General features: G+C 40.3%; 1 protein-coding gene across 3 annotated transcripts in view; it reads left to right on the top strand.

The window, feature by feature from the left end:
- The window catches only part of CDH23 (cadherin related 23), an 818,455-nt gene that overhangs the window by 600,682 nt on the left and 199,875 nt on the right, over positions 1–17,898 (top strand). For all 3 annotated transcript variants that reach the window (XM_075841683.1, XM_075841681.1, XM_075841682.1), the window contains exons 25-27: positions 11–163; positions 8,092–8,205; positions 12,570–12,718. In XM_075841683.1, the coding sequence (XP_075697798.1) occupies positions 11–163; positions 8,092–8,205; positions 12,570–12,718 (416 nt within the window). The remainder of the gene's footprint in view (positions 1–10; positions 164–8,091; positions 8,206–12,569; positions 12,719–17,898) is intronic.

The raw sequence follows: 17,898 nt of genomic DNA, 5'->3' as shown, positions 1-17,898 counted from the left end.
CTGTTTTTAGTTGTGGACATCAATGATGAAAGCCCCACATTTTACCCAGCTTTGTACAACATTTCACTGGCGGAGAATGTACCTCGAGATTTCATTGTGGCACGTCTGAATTGCTCGGATGCAGATACAGGATTAAATGCTGAGCTCAGTTACTTCATAACAGGTATTTTACTTCATTCATAGCATTAATTCCTAAATTAGAAGTTTTGTGTTTCCTGTGAAGTATAACTCCATTCAAAAGATGAAGATCTCGTTTTTGCCAAAGTCCAGAGTAGCCTCCCATCTATTCTTAGCGGTAAATACTCTGATAATCGGTTAATATGACTTGGACAGCTTTGTTTAATTTTATTAGTACACCTCAAAACAGAACCTTCAGCCCCTTTTGAAATCTCTTAAAGGGCCACTTCACATGTTGACCCTTTAAGAGATGTGGAATCTTCGTCTAAGAAAGGAGGTACTGGAACTTTTAATGTCCTGTCACAACAGTGTATTTATACAGACTTTTAAAAATAAACTTCTGTGCTATTAAGTATCAGTAAGGTTGCACACTGCTTTCATTTAAATTATTTTACAACGTTTTCAGGGGCCTTTTTAACCACTGACAACCGTCATTGCCACCTACTTATCTGCAAGTTGTTCACAGTGGAGACACTAAATTTGTTCACACTAGTGTCATGACATCCGTCCATAACGAAGCCATGAAACCTATGCAGAATCTATGCAGATCCCAGCAAAATCCTGATGGATAATGAGTCAATTTTGGACAGTAGGGCTGCAGACTGCTAACTCAAACCTAATGAAAAGGAGACAATACAAGTGTGAACACTGCCTAACCGTTACATTTAATTTCATATTTATGCACACTAGACCAGGGCTCCTTTTCTCCCTAGCAACCATCTTCTATACAATATTACTGCCTATTGCCATAATAGACACATGTGAGCTGAAATCAGCGACCTGCAATATGATTTCCAATTATACTGTCAATTGCGATATCCTGTTGCCTCCTAACCATCCCGGATCCAGCAGGACAGTCATGGATTCTGGGCAGTGTCCCGGTTTCAACTGTATCTGCATCTTCAGGAGGCAAATACACTTGAATCCAATGGTGGAGCAGGAAGCAGTGAGCTCTCTGCTCCACCATTCACTTTCTGACACCTCCTGAAAGTAGCTAAATGCAGACAGGTGGGATGCAGTGATGTCATCATGCATGCCTGCGTCGAGCCACTCACTGCCCAGACTGAAGGAGACCTGTAGAGGGATATTTATTGTATTGTTTTTAGGAGGTATTATGAGGGCAATATACTGTGTGGGCAGGCACTGTAGGGGCATTATACTGTATAGAGGGCACTATTGAGGCATTATACTGTGTGAGGGCACTATGAGGGAATTATACTGTGTGGGAGGCACTATTGGGGCATTATACTGTGTGGGGGGCACTATGGGGGCACTTTTGGAATTTTGTGGACTTTAAGCATGTATAACTTGTACATATAACAATATACTCTCTAACTTGATTGTCATGGGCACGGCTTATCTAACCCCCGGCGATCAGTTGTTATTACTGGCAGAATCATGTTTATATGACTATACAGTGTCTGCTGCAGGGAAAATGTAGCAATACAAGCCATTTAATGCATGGACAGACTGGGCTCCTAGAGGGGGTCCTGAATACTGCATCCCCTCTATTACATTCATATGCCCTGATAGGGCACATGGGCAAAGGTCTTCTTTAGGTCTTCACCCCATTAATGTAATAATTTATGGGAGGAAAAGCTAGCATGTCTTAAAAAGTACAGCAATGTCTATAGGGGCTACAAGAGCTGCAGTCATGCCCAGGCCCTTGTGTCTGAGAGGGCCCAAATAACTCTGCCACAAAGTCTCTGTACCCACCACATTTAGTCTTTGTTTTAGGTTCCACCTTTAACCCAAAAATTATGTTAACATTTCCATATGTTTTGTTCAGTGTAAGTTAAAAGTGCATATTTAAAATCCCTTTATATGGTTTCGTCATGAGAACATTTTTTAAATTCCCTTTGATGTTAAAGATAGGAAAGATTCAAATATATAGCATCCATTTCCTTCTGTTTTTAACAAGATAAACAGTAAACATAAAAGGAAAATGTGGTGTGAACAGAGCCTATTTTTATGAAGGAGGCCGGGCAGAGGTGTGATGGAGTATTATAATAATTACACAATAATGTAATAATTACAGACTGAGCTTTATTACCCAGTGTGAAGTCATTGCGCACAACAACATTTAATAGTGGGGTCTTCCCTGCTACAGATTTTTCACCAGGCTATTCCTCTAACAGGTAGTTATCTATCTTGTATGACACTATTCCAGATAATATCAAATTCAACACCTTGGAACAGGTGACATAAAGAATGGGGACAAATAATTTGTAAAGTTTAAATTTGTAAATCGACACCATAAATGCCAGAGGAAGTTTGGGGCATGACTAATGAAAGTGGCTATATAAGGATTCATTTCCTATTGCCTAAAGTAAAGTGTACAACTTGTAAAATGTCTTATTAGCGTTTCCTTTAAGTGAAGACTACTATTCCATTATTGATAGTTGCCACTTAATGTTTGTCAAGATTTCTAAGGCAGTTCATGTCACGCTCTTTAAAATCAAATGGATCACACTAGTTGGTATGGTACAAGCAACAGCAACAGTGGTAATGATTCGCCCTCTAGTGGTAATTGTGAAAACTTTTTTCCCTACGCTTAACTCTTTTCTTTATACATAACTAGTGGGCTCTCTATTGCCCACTATTTCTGTAATCGTCTCCACCTATCTAGATGTCACCTTTTTTAATCCTCTGCTTTTACCAAGGTCTCTTCATATCCACTAATGGCATTTCTCTTCAACCATATTTTCTAATGCTTTGCCAACAAAAAGAAGAAGACAAAATGCATTTTACCTGATAAATTTAGCATAAACTATGACCATGATGGGGTCTGTCGAGTTTCCATTACGGTGTCTGTCATTTTACCCAGCATGCTGCCCTATTTTGTCCGTCATAATTTATTGGATCTTCAATGGAGGCTCCTCACGCAGACTTACCCTAAAACTGGGTCCATATGTTCCATAATAGTGGTGCATCAGGAACTAGTAAAAAAAATAAAATCAGTGTTAATATACGGAAGAGTCTGTACAGTGACACATAGTCCCTCCACTGCTGGTAATCTGTGCAGCGTTATATGTAGGGAATATTCACCCCTACAATCAATGCTTGTAGGGGAAAATTACATACATTATGAAGAATTACAAGAATTGGCATGACATTTGACAGAAAAATCCTGAGTGCCTCTGTATGAAATCAAAGACACAAAAGGGCGCCATAGAAGGTTATACGGAACCGTAAAATAGCTTTGTGCGTTAAGCCTAAATAAACAGTCATTGGCTTCTATGGAAAATTATTCTGTTGTGCTGTGATTTTTCACATTTTGTCATTTTCTACAATTGTTCTTCTTCTGTCAAGTTTTCTTAAGTTTCACCATCCCTCTACCCTACTGAAAGTAGTACATGCTCCTTTAAAATACTGGAGCAGATCATTGAAAATGTTGTGGGGGATTAAAATATAATTTACAAAAAAAAGGGAAACAAAGATACGACAATGGATTTGTTAATAGGTCTCCTACTTTTTTATCATGACAGAAATGTGGCAAAATACATCAGTCTGAATCCTATAGAATGCAGTGGAGCACCAGGATCCTGCTGTCCTTGAGAACTGTAGTGATCTCAGCTGTACCCACGCTGATTTGACACTTCTGATGTTCATTTTGCGAAAACGACTTCAATGAATATTTATGCTTCTTGCTTTGTTTGTAGTCATTTCTTATATTCTTTTGGGGAATATATTTGAACATTGATGTAAATAAACGGCCATGAGCATTTACATTTTCCTCTTTCATTGAAAAGATTATCAGAAAATGAACAATCTCAATATCATGAGTACTCGTACTTCTTCCCTCAGTTTCATTACCGCTCGCCACAAGGACTGCACATTTGAAACCCCCAAACACACAAATAAACACACAACACTTTATTATGTAATTACTTTTTATTTTTAAAAATGTATAGCATACTGTAGTTAGGTGAACCCAACAGATTGTGGCACCGCACACCATGGGCAGGGGCACACCAAGGGGCGTAGTAAGGGCGGGTAGGCGGTGCATGTGCCCTTGGCGCAACTACGATGTAGGGAACGGGGGGTGCTGCAGAGCATCCGTATTAAAACAGCGTATATCGATATGGCTGTTCTACGGTGGTCTCAACCACTCAGGGCCCACTGCTGCTACGGGGCCAGCGCCACCGGGCACATTACATTTATGAGCCAAGCAACGCGGGCCCCCTCATGCCCGCTGGCATCGCTAGAACCGGGTGGCGCCCCGGTGCTAGCGACTGCCACATTCAATTGTTTCTGCGTCCTCAGGATGCAGATCCAATTTAATACTATGGTGGAGCTGCTACCTGCCTTATTAGCCCTGCAGCCTATAAGACGCTGAGTCCAAGCGCAGGCCGGCGTGATGATGTAACTGGATTACGCCAGCCTACGCAATGGTCTCGGAGCATTTATTTATTTCTACATGGGGGGGGGCTGTGTGGAATCATCTACAAGGGGGGCTGTGTTGCACCATTTATTGGGTGGCTGTGTGCCAACATCTAAAGGGGGCTGTGTGGCACCACCTACAAGGGGGGGCTGTGTGGTACCATCTACAAGGGGGGCTGTGTGGCACCGTCTACAAGGGGGGGCTGTGTGGCACCATTAATAAGGAGGGCTGTGTGGCATCATCTGCCAAGAGGGGCTGCGTGGCACTATCTACAATGGGGGCTGCGTGGCACTATCTACAATGTGGGCTGCATGGCACTATCTACAGGGCTGGCTATATGGCGCTATCTACAAGGGGGGGCTGTGTGTGGCGCGGTCTACACGAGGGGGCTGTGTGTGGCACTATCTACAATGGGGGCTGTGTGATACTATCTACAAGGTGGCTGTGTGGCACCATCTAAAAGGGGGGGCTGTGTGGCACCATCTACAAGGAAGGGCTGTGTGCAATATCTACAAGGGGGCTGTGTGTAGCACTATCTACAAGGGGGTTGTGTGTGGCACTATAAAGAAGGGGGACTGTGTGTGGCGCTATCTACAAGAGGGGTGCTGTGTGTGGTGCTATCTACAAGGAGGCTGTGTGTGGTGCTATCTACAAGGAGGCTGTGTGTGGTGCTATCTACAAGGAGGCTGTGTGTGGCACTATAAACAAGGGGGGCTGTGTGTGGCGCTATCTACAAGAGGGGTGCTGTGTGTGGCGCTATTTACAAGGGGGCTGTGTGTGACCTCTTTAATATATTTTCTTTTCATTTATTGGTATGATAACTCCCTTATATAACTATATTGCTTGTAAAATGTAGAAATGGTTATATGCTCGAGTTACATTAAAAAAAAAGTGAAAAAAAAAAATGACTCCTCATTGATTGGTAGAGAAAGCAAACATGTCCAGGGGAAAGTAAATGTCGGGAAATAAGTTTTGGGGGGGCCACCAATCTGAATTATTTCCCCGGGTGCAGGAGAACATAGCTACGCCTCTGGGCACACCTGCCGCTGACCCTCCCACCAACTTCTAATGTACCTGCAATGGCTCTCCCTTAGCAAACGTTGGTCAACCTTGTTCAACCTTCGTGATTGCTTGAGTTCATCCGAACCAGGGACAGATCGAACAGCCTGTATACCACCACAGATGAGAAACCCTGCTGCACAGCATGTGGTTAGCTCGCCGTGACCTATAGCTACTGACTCCATGTGTGTGAGGTGCCGCAATCCTGCTTCAAAACATCTCAACATCTCAAAAGACAAAGGAAACATTTATAATAAGCAATGGGTGAGTTGTTACAGATTCACCCTGTAAGTACAAGCACAATTAGTCCGCTACACCTACAAACTCCCAGGGAGGAGTGCTGCCGACATGATAAAAATGTATGGGAACGAGAGATCGGAGTAATGAGCGCTCGTCCCCATACTAGCTCCTTGTGAAAGGAGCAAACAAGCACCGATAAAGAAGCTGTCTCGTTGATCAGCGCTCGTTTACACGGCCCACATCGGGCCGTGTAATATCACCTTTGCTCTCTAATTTCGGCCAAAGCCTCTCAACATTGTTTCCTTACAGCTTACATCTTACATCTCCCCCAGACTACCCGGCACCATCAGCTATGCAGCTTGCGCCAATTTACACAAAAGCTAACCTATCCTCAATTTTCTCTACCCCTTCTCTATCTCATATTTTGTGGGGTGACAAAAAAATGCCCTTAAGGAGCCTTTTATCACTCTTAGTACATAAGTACATGGTAAGAGGGTTTAAAGGGGTCTTCGTGGATTTTACAGTAGTGGACTATCCTTCGTATAGGTCATCAATATATATTCAGTGGAAGTCTGACCCCCAGCAGAAAACTTTCACTGTAGTACCTAGATCAGCAATGTCGATACAAGTGTTACTGTGCCTGGTACTACAGCTCAACGAATGGGGCTGAGAGGCGTTGAGCTGCAGTACCAAGCACAACACTAAGAATAGGTTGTCAATGTATAGTCCCCCCAAAAAAAACTTTAAGCGCTTCTTTGGCTTGCTAGTATGATTCACGCTGCTCTGACAACTGAAGTTATGCCACTTTGCTGGTCCTGTATGAGTAAATAAAATTTTTCTCAAGACGATGGAGCCTCGGTGTCCAACTTAAAGACAAACAAATTAAGAAGACATAGAGATATACACTTATTTATTATGACTAGCAAAACATTTTATGTAAAGTGGTTATTACACAGATAATGCTGACTTTCCAATAACTGGGAGGTATACGAAGGTACTCGTGAAAACATTCAGCAGCTACAATAGTGGTAACATAACGGATAACAAAGTAACAATATCTACTAATGTAAGGTTGAAAAAATACATAAATCCAGCCATCCACTTCAGCTTATTCTCCTGCAATGTTAATCCAGAGGTAGGCAAACCACTCCCATGAGACACTAGCTTATTTTCCTCATCTGAGAGAGAGAAAAATCCTTCCCGACTTCAAATATTTCAATAAATCTGTAGATCAACAACCTATATCCAGTCATCTAGTTCTAAAAACTTTATTTATTTCAAGAAAGACAACCCAGTCCCTTTTTAAATTATTTAACTGGATTAACCTGGACAATGTCTCCTGGGAGAAAGCTCCATATTCTCACTGCTGTTACTGTAAAGAATCTCCTCCAATGTTGGTGTAGAAACTGTGTGTCCTCTAGATGTAATCGATGCCCCCTTGTTATAGTCCTCGGTATAAATAGTTCATGAGGGAGATCTCTATATTAACGTTTGATATATTTCTACATAATTATTAGGTCACCCCTCAGCTGTCTTTTTTTTTTCTAAACTATATAACCCTAATGTTGATCAACTACGTGACCTCTACCTGATCTCTCAAACTTTGATGGTCAGATGATTGTTGGATAAGCAGTGGTGCGAGCATAAGAAAAAAAAACAATGAACTTGTTGAATAGTTCAACAGCAGAAATTGTAAAAGTGGAGCATAAGACAAAAACCAAGAAATGAGCTCAATAGCTGTGGTGGTAAATGGTTATTCAATTGTGGAGCTAAGTGCAGATTTACTCAGCAGGATGGAGCTATTACAGATCACATCTAAGTTCATAACTTAGATGTGATCGATAAGAGGTGGATCCTGCGTGTCAGAGATACGCAGAACCAGCTGACACTGAGCCCTTCAGTATCACGGACCTGACGGCTACAGGTTTCAGTGCTAGATACAGCAGCTCTGTTTACAGGATACAAAGCAGCTCTATCTCAAAAAGTACAAATAATTTTTACTAAAAAGCAATTACAAAGTTGCACAAATTTCATAGGCGTACATAGCCTTTAAGGTTCACGTTATCTATTCAAAATGTTGACTGACTACTAACAATATACAGTATGTGCTTTAATGTGACAGAAATCCAAGCATCTATCCCACATACGAAGTTCCTATACCGTCAATATGTTGGATAATGTGCAGTCATGTCTTCGGTTTTTATTTTAAACAAGATCAATTTTTATTGCAGGAGGAAACCAAGATGGGAAGTTTATGGTTGGGTTTCGTGATGGCATTCTGAGAACAGTTGTGAATCTTGACCGGGAAACCATGGCTTCTTACAGTCTGATCCTAGAAGCTATAGGTAGGAAAATACAATTTGCATATTGAAGCTGCTGTTAGAACCCCAAACAGCAAAAAAAGTCAAACACAAGTATATTTTCCAATGACTATATACATCATATTAATCTTAAATATATAAATATTCGCTGCTTGATTTTTAGCCCTGAGAGTCCAGGAGCTGGGATGTAAATAAGTATTTCAAAGCCAGTTTACCAGACAAAGCTGCAGGATACCACATATTTTCCATGTAGTGGCTGCATGAGTGACCTTGTATTATGCCAAGGCTAATAGAGAAGGGAAACCTAATCTATGGCATCCTTATATTCTAATAGGGCATATTAATTGGAGTTGTCCATTTGATTCAACCACTTTAGCTATGGATTGATTTTAATAGTTCCCTCACAAGGTATTTATCAGTACATATTTTGTATGAAGATATATAAGGGAATTCTAAAAAATAATATACAAGATTATTCAAACATTTATTTAAAATTCTATTCGTTTATAACGTGGAAATACTTGCAGAAGTTTATAGTGCATTGTTATTCCTAATAATAGACATTCAATTTTTATATATATGTATTGGATATATATATATTATGTTTTTGGGATATATATATATATATATATATATATATATATATATATATATATATATAGGTATAGATATATCCAAAAACGTTTTTTTAAAACAAAGTAACACCACCTTTAGTAGTATAGGGTGCAAATCCTCGCCAGACACACGACCAGTCTTATAAGTATTGTAGCCAAAAATCTAAATACGAGGCGGCACTCCAATGTTAGTGAAAAAATAAGGATCTGTTTATTTCGCCAAACGCAATGTTTCAGCCCTACTCGATGGGGCCTTTCTCAAGCCCCATCGAGTAGCGCTGAAATGTTGCGTTTGGTGAAATAAACAGATCCTTATTTTTTCACTAACATTGGAGTGCTGCCTCGTATTTGGATTTTTGGCTATATATATATATATATATATATATATATATATATATATATATATATATATATATACAGCACTGTACAGAAGTTTTATGCAGTTGTGGAGAAATGCGGCAAAGTGAGAATGCTTTCATAAATAGAAGTGCTAATAGTTTTTATGTGAACGAATAGAATGAACAGAAGAGAAATATAATTCGAATCAATATTTGATGTGACCACCCTTTGCCTTCAAAACAGAATGAATTCTTCTAGGTACATTTGCACACAGTTTTTGAAGGAACTCGGCAGGGAGGTAGTTCCAAACATCTTGGAGAACTAACAACAGACCTTCTGTGGATGTAGGCTCCCTCAAATCCTTCTGCCTCTTCATGTAATCCCACACAGACTCAATGATGTTGAGATCAAGGCTCTGTGGGGGCCATATCATCACTTACAGCGCTCCTTGTTCTTCTTTACGCTGAAGATGGCTCTTAATGACATTGGCTGTATGTATGGGGTCGTTGTTCTGCTGCAGACAAATTTTCGAGCCAATCAGAAACCTCCCTGATGGTATTTCATGATGGATAAATTTCTGCCTGTATTTCTCAGCATTGAGGACACCATTAATCCTGACCAAATCCCTGATTCTATTTGGAAACCTGCAAGGAACCTCCACCTTGCTTCACAGTTGCCTACAGACACGTATTATTGTACCGCTCTCCATCCCTTCGACAAACAAACTGCCTTCTTTTGCAGCCAAATATTTTAAATTTTGACTCATCAGTCTAGAGCACCTGCTGCCATTTTTCTGCACCCAATGTTTTGTGCATAGTTGAGTCAATTTGTCTTGTTTCCACTGCAAAGGTATGGCTTTTTGGCCACAATTTATCCATGATGAACAGCTCTGGCCGGACTTCACTGAACAGTAGATGGGTGTACCTGGATCCCACAGGTTTCTGCTGTTAGGAAACATCTGTTCCTTTATGATCGCCATGACTACTAGTCTAGCTTCTGGGTGGTTCTGGTTTTACTTGTTGAGCTTATCCCACTTCTTTGCCTTTCTTCCTGTTAGGTGTAATGGTGGAGTATTTATATGTAGCTTCCTCCCCTTTGTCTTTGCTTGTGAATTTCCTGGTTTCCTTGTGTTTTGATCAAGCTACTGAGTATACCCTCTACCTTTTGCCTTTTGACTTCCTGGAACTGGACCTCGGCTTGTATTTGAACTTTCTGATCCCGGCTGGTTCTGACCTCCTGCTATTCCTAACATCCCCTAGCTTTGTGAGTTGGATTCTCTGTTCACCCTCTGGCTGTCTTGTTACCTGTTCCGGTATTTCCTGCATTGCACCTCTTATCCAACACTGAACTCTGCTAAAACATCCTGGGTTCTATGCAGCAAAAACCAATCTGCCTTGTGGTGGGCTCTGGCGAACACCATAGAGTAGCCTTAGACTCTGTTGATCAGAGTTGTGATGGATTTGGGGTTGCGGATTTATTTGAATGCTCACTCCCGACAGTCTCCAGCCGCCTTTGTGGAATCACTCACCTAGCAATTCCATAAACTTCCACCCTGGGAACTGCTCAACTAGCGATTTCATAACATCTGCCAGTTTTGAGCTGATGGCACTGCTTGACATCTTCTGATTTCGAAGGAAAGTAAGCAGGATGTGTCTTTGATCTGCTTCACCAAGTTTCCATGGCCGACCACTGCGTCTACTGTCCTCAACATTGCAATTTTTTGTTCTTCTTCAAAAGAGCTTGAACAGCACATATTGAAACCCCAGTCTGATTTGAAATCTTTGCCTGAGGGGGACCTTGCTGATCCAGTATAACTACCTTGTGTCGTGTTGCTGTGATCAGTCATGCCATGGTGGACCAATGACATTAAATTGTTTTCTACAACTTCACCTTTGTAGCAGAGTTTGGCTGTTTCTCACCCAGTTTTAAACCTCCTACACAACTGTTTGTTAGTTAATGACTATGTTTCAACCTACATGTGAAAACGATGATCATTATCACCCGTTTGGTATAATTGGTTAATAATACACCTGACAATAATCCTACAAAAGACATGACTTTGTGCAAGTGTACCTAGAAGAATTGATGCTGTTTTGAAGGAAAAGGGTGATCACACCAAATTACTGATTTGATTTTGATCTCGCTTCTGTTCATTCACTTTGTATTTTGTTAATTGATAAACAATAAAACTAGTAACACTTCTATTTCTGAAAGCATTCTTACTTTGCAGCATTTCTCCACATCTGTATAAAATGTTTGCACAGTACTGTATATATGTGTGTGCGTGTGTGTGTGTGTGTGTGTGTGTGTGTGTGTGTGTGTATATATACCGTATATATATATATATATATATATATATCTCCTGTTTAATTAGGGCCACTCACCAGTCAGGACTGTAGTATGTAATCCATGCTAATAGAGTGGCCCTAATGTCCTAATTTATCACATGTTTTTGCATGTTTGATTATATAGTAATCAAGCATATATGTTTTTATTTAATGTTGGAATATGTTTTTTTATGTTATGTATTTATCACATGTACACTGCTATTGCAAACACATTTCATGAACTGAGTTTATTATGTACTCTTTTAAAATTTGTACTACACTATATTGATGGTTCATTATGTAAATGATGCACATGCTATTTATATCACTGTTATCAATGTGGCACCATGCTTGAAAAAGGTCCTAAGGTTGGACAAAAATGTTGCATCCTGTTTTGCTGTTTGAAATAAATTACCTTCATTTGCTATACCGGAGTGCTCCGGGATTTCTTTCTATATATATTCATTATCCTTGGATCAGGGTTACCTGCTGGGCACGCATATCGATTTTGGAATTTATCTTTGAGTGCTGCTTTTTTTCTGTTATACATATATATATATATATATATATATATATATATATATATAGGCCTCAACATAGTAAAATGTGAAATAAAGGGTCTAAAGACTTTCCGAATGCACTGTGTGTGTGTGTGTGTGTGTGTGTGTGTGTGTGTGTGTGTGTGTGTGTGTGTGTGTGTGTGTGTGTGTGTGTGTGTAGATATATATATATATATAAAAAAATATATATATATATATATATACATACATATATATATATATACATATATATAGAGGAACAAATAGATCCAGCAGCACCGGCGCAGTGTGGGTGCAAGCCAACGGGAACAGACCAGGATCCCAAATCAATACGATACAAAAATCAGGCAGCACTCCGTACAAATCAAGGTGAAACAAGAGGGTACTTTATTGTCCCATAGACAGCTGTACCCTCTTGTTTCACCTTGATTTGTACGGAGTGCTGCCTGATTTTTGTATCGTATACATATATATATATATATATATATATATATATATATATATATATACACATAATGTTATTAGTCTTTATATGTTGTTTAGAATTAATTTGTAATGACTATTTGCAGACAATGGACCAGCAGGAAATCGGAAAACAGGAACAGCCACTGTCCTTGTGAAAGTACTGGACATCAATGATAACAGACCCATCTTTTTGAAGAGTAGTTATGAGGCCACAGTTTCTGAAAATATCCCCGAATCCAGCATCATTGTTCAGGTATCTGTAGTGATCTATTTATACATGTTGGCTGTAAGCTTATCTGGAAAAGAAAATTCCATGTGCAATCTGACTAGTGTTTTATAAAGTGGTAGAACGATGTTCTCATCATGTGCATATATGCCCCTTTTGATGCACCCCATGTTCTTATTTGCCTTGCAGCAGCTGACTAAAATTCCAACTAAAAGTCCATTTCCATGTCCATTTCACCCAGTGTTTTCCTATTTAGTATGTAATGGTGACATGTATTTTTTCTTCCCAAGTGCATAGCCTCACATTTATCAGTGTTATACCTCATTTGCCACTTCTCTCCCCAAGCCTTCAACTACTCCAGATTTGACTGGACCGATTCCTCATAAATCCACGCTGATATGGAGTTATACCTTTATTCTCATTGAATCTCTTAGAAAATCTTTAACCCCTTCGCGCATCCGAACGTGCCATTACATCCGGGTACGGGGGGGAATGTTTGGAGCGCGCTCCATATGCTGTGGGTGTCGGTTGTATTTTACAGCGGCCACCCAGAACTAACAGCCGGGAGTAGCGATTGCGCTGTTTCTGGCTGTTTGACCCTTCAAATGCTGCGGTCAATCGCGGCCGCAGTATCTGAGGCGTTGAAAATAGGGGGCGACAGCTCACCCCCCCCCCCCCTGCACTGAGATCGAGGGGTGACGATGGTTGTTATGGCAGCCCAGGGGCCTAATGTAGGCCCCCAGGACTGCCTTCACTCCGACTCTGTTAAGCCCTGCCTGTGGTAGGGCTTAACAGAAGCCTGCAAAAATGACGATATACTGCAATACGTTTGGTGGTTCAAGTCCCCTAGGGGAACAATAAAGTCTGTAAAAAAAAAGTGAAAAAAGTTTTTAGTAGTGAAAAAATATATATGAAAAGTTCAAAATACCATTTTCCCCCTAAAGTAATGTTAAAAATAAAAAAGTAAACAAAATTGGTTTCGCTGCGTCTTTAAAAGTCTGAACTATTACAATATTACAACTATTACAATATAGCGTTATTTAATGTGCATGGTGAACACTGTAAAAAAATAAAAATGTAAAATGCCAAAAAGTTCTACGTTCCAAAAAATGGTAGCGATAAAAACTACAGCTCATTCCGCAAAAAATAAGCCCTCACACCGCTCAATCTGTGAAAAAATAAAAAAGTTATGGCTCTCAGAATGTGGCAAAACAAAACATTATTTTTTTAACAAAAAGTTTATTATCAATAAAAATATAGTAAAATCTAAAACAAAACATATAAATTTGATATCACCGTAATCATATTGAGCCACAGAATAAAGATATGTTGTCGTTTTTAACGCACGGTGAAAGTCATAAAAACGAAACCCAAAAAACAAATGAGGAATCACAGTTTTTTCCAACTTCAGCTCGCAAATATATTTTTTTCAGTTTCCCAGTACATTATATGGATCTATAAATGGTACCAAAAGAAACTGCAACTCATGCCGCAAAAAATAAGCCCTCACACTGCTCCATTGACGGAACAATAAAAAAGTTAGCTCTTGGAATGTGGGGAGTTAAAAAATGAAAAATCAAAAAATGGCTTTGTCCCGAAGTGGTTAAAATTTTCCCCCACAATGCAGGATAAACTTACAGGACTATAGTTTCGAGACTCACTTCTTGACCCAGTTTTAAATATTGGCATGACATTTGCTTCATTAAGATGGTGTTTTCAGGTCATAGTGAGATATGTGCAATTGCGCTAGCTCCATGCCCATTGGTTACCAGCAACATGTGACTAGCTCACCTGCAAGGTGGTGATTACGCAGGCGCAGAAGTGCTAGTAACAAACATACACAAATGAACATGTGGATAGTTAGTTCCCCCGGGTGAGTGCCAGTTCTTTATTTACGGTATGCTTAATCTACTAGAATAATGGATTTGATACATATGGAAGTGATTAGGGATATTTAATGTTTGTACATTGAATGAGAAATGTTCATGTCTTTTTTATGTATTTCCTATGTTGATCTTTTATATTTCATAGCTTTGATATGTCATGATGAGATTGCACTATACACTTTACACTTTGTTTATAATTGACGTCTAAAGTTGTCCTTAATCATGTGTATAAATTATGCTAATATTTGTAAATTTATGTATGAGCTGGGTGTGTATATATAACCTAGCATCACTTATTCACTTTACTTGAAAATGACTACTTTTCACTATGGGTGAATAAATATTTTATCTATTGGTGTGCCGCTCTTTTTGTACTATTTTTTGCTAAAATTCCAGGTTTGGAGGTCAACCTGGTGAGTTGAGCACCCTCAATTTGGATCCAGAATGCCGCCCCATTGAATACGTTGTGTGTGTGTGTGTGTGTGTGTGTGTGTGTGTGTGTGTATATATATATATATATATATATATCTATATATATATATATATATCAATTGTAAGCATATGATTCCTGCTGAGAAAAAAACTGCACTCATTGTTTGTCTAAAATTCTATGACTGGAGTATAGCAAATGTCATTCCAATATTCAAAACGGGCTAAAAAGTGAGCCCGGAAACCATAGGTCCACAAGTTTAACCTGTATTGTGGGTAAAATGCTTAAAGACTTTCTAAGAGATTTGAAACTCTGCCTTTTCCCTATCGGTGAATAAATATTTTGTTTATGCCTATTGGCGTGTCGCTTTTTGTACTATATATATATATATATATATATATATATATATATATTCTGAAAAAATATACACAATGAAACATAGTAGTTTGAGTCTTTTCAATGTAGTTCCCTTGTGTAGGCGAAAGGTGTCACTGTTGTGCTTACCGGTGGAACGCAAAACAGCCACGTGAGCGTAATAAATACATTTGTTTGATAGAGAGCAAGCAGAAAGGAATAAGCCACAATCTTTTTGTAACACCGGCAGTGGGCGCTGCTCCTGCAGTGTGTTTCCATCTCCAGGCCGCTCACCTTCCTCGCTGGTGTCCTGTCTCCTCTGCTGCTTGTGGCCGCCAGTGCTTCCTCTCTACCTCCCGTGGCTGAACTCCTCCTCTACTGTTCACTGCTGCGTGTCCCATAGGGTGCGCACTCCCTGGCGGTCTTATAAAGTGGCAGTGCGTGTATTCACAATCTTTACTATCCAATCCCTGATGCTCTGGGCCTATTTATGTCCGCTCCTCTGGTCACCTGGAGCAACTTTGGTGAACATAGTTGTTTCCTGTGAAGGTTCCTGTTTGCATTCCGCTACCTGATACCCATCCGCATCTTGCTACCTGCTAGCAGTCAGTATCCCGATACCTGTTAGTAGCCGGTATCCTGCTACCCCGCTACCAGTCTGCATCCTTCTAGGAACTAAGAGTCCGTGTTCTTCTACCCGCTACTAGTCTGCATCCTGCTGCCATCTACTTGTCTGTATCCTGCTACCAGTCCGTATTCTGCTAGCCGCTGACTGTCGGTATCATGCTACTTGCTACCAGTCTGTATCCTACTACCTGCTGCCAGTCTGAATCCTGCTACCTGATACAAGCCTAAAGCCTACTACCTGTTGGCAATTGGTGTCCTGCAATGAGCCTGAAGACCCGCTACCTGTTACGAACTATGACTTCAGATTTACACCTCTCTGCCACGGTATCATCTGCCAGTGCCTGTACCCATGGTGTACTTCACCGTTGTCTCCTGGTCCACTGGGCCAGCTGCTCCAGAAGTAGCAACCTGGTGGTCTCTCCACAGCAAAGTCCAGAGTCCCGTTTCGGGGTTAAAGGGTGAATACCAGGTGGATACTAAGATAACGCCTTTAAAGGTGGCCCTAAGTCAAACCGTTTGAGAGCACAGTGGGTCCACAACCCGCTGGTCTTTACACTTTTTACTGCATGTATTTTGTTCCACAAGTATTTAAATCTTTTCTATAGCCACAGAATCCAATTTTCTGATAGTCATGTATGGGAATATATCTCTAAGGCTGGGGCTACACAAAGTTTTGTAGTATGACAGGTCTATGAACTGTGGTTCTCAGAAATACATTGAGTAGCATGTGCAAGCTACTTTCTTGGGATTTTCTTGGAACCGTTGCTTGACAAATACATTTAAAGAAAATGACATGAAATTGAAAATAAGTAATTTGCAAGTGGAATGCATGTTGCTAAAGAAATGTTAACATGGTAAGCTATAGAAGCTGCAACATGTAAGTTGCACAAAATATGACATTTGAGCGGTCACACTACAAAAGTCTGTGTGTAGTCCATATAGACTTTTTAAGTCAAAATCAAAAATTGAAACTAAAGGCAAAAAAACAGTAAGGCCAGGATCCCACACACAGTTTTGATGCAGTTTTTGTGGCAGTTTCCGGCTCAGTTTTTTTAGCCAAAAACATAGATACAAAACAGAGGCATCAGCCTTTTTTATAAATACTTTTCCCAGTGGCGGATTAAGTAGACCATAGGCCATGGGCTGTTCCACAAACTTGGGCACCCCCTTCCCCACCTCCGCTCTGCCGTGTTTATAGTGAACACCAACTTTCTGTGCGAGTATTGACAAATGGGTGTTACGATTCCTCTTGTCAAATGCCTGTGTCCCTACATACTGACAGTCTTCAACCATCACTGACAGTATCACACTGTGCAGGGTCACATCCTCATAACAATGGGAATTGCAACACACATTTGTCTATTAGTCCTGGGTACAAAAAGACTTTATGTGGAATACAAGGATTTCCTACAACAGACATGTCAGGAGAGGGGACAGATCCTCTATAGATTCAGTGACTCACAAGTGACGTCTTCTCTGATGGGAGTCGTTCTCTTTCTTCTCCATCTGACACAGACCAGTATGGCGACTTCTCCTGATGAGACATCTTTGCTCCTCGCTTCTGCAGCCATTTCCAGCCTCTATAGAAACACAAAAATTCAGACACCAAGGCCCAGAACCAAACATTAAAGTGGGTTGTCTGGGCACGGACCGTTTTTTCAAACTGATGACCTATTGATGTGCTTGGACAACCCCTTTTACTCAGACTAATAAATTAGAATGCATACAGACCCCAGACCTTCTAAACTATTGCCGTCCCAAGACCAGAGCCCCCTAGGCAAAAACAGACCCCAGAACAAGCACCCTAAACATATACAGATCCCAGAACAAGCACCCTAAATAAATACAGACTCCAGAACAAGCACCCTAAACATATACAGACCCCAGAACAAGCCCCCTAAATAAAGACC

This window comes from Rhinoderma darwinii, chromosome 11 (genome assembly GCF_050947455.1).
Source record: "Rhinoderma darwinii isolate aRhiDar2 chromosome 11, aRhiDar2.hap1, whole genome shotgun sequence".
NCBI lineage: Eukaryota > Metazoa > Chordata > Amphibia > Anura > Rhinodermatidae > Rhinoderma > Rhinoderma darwinii.
This window is presented reverse-complemented; position numbering and strand designations above follow the sequence as displayed.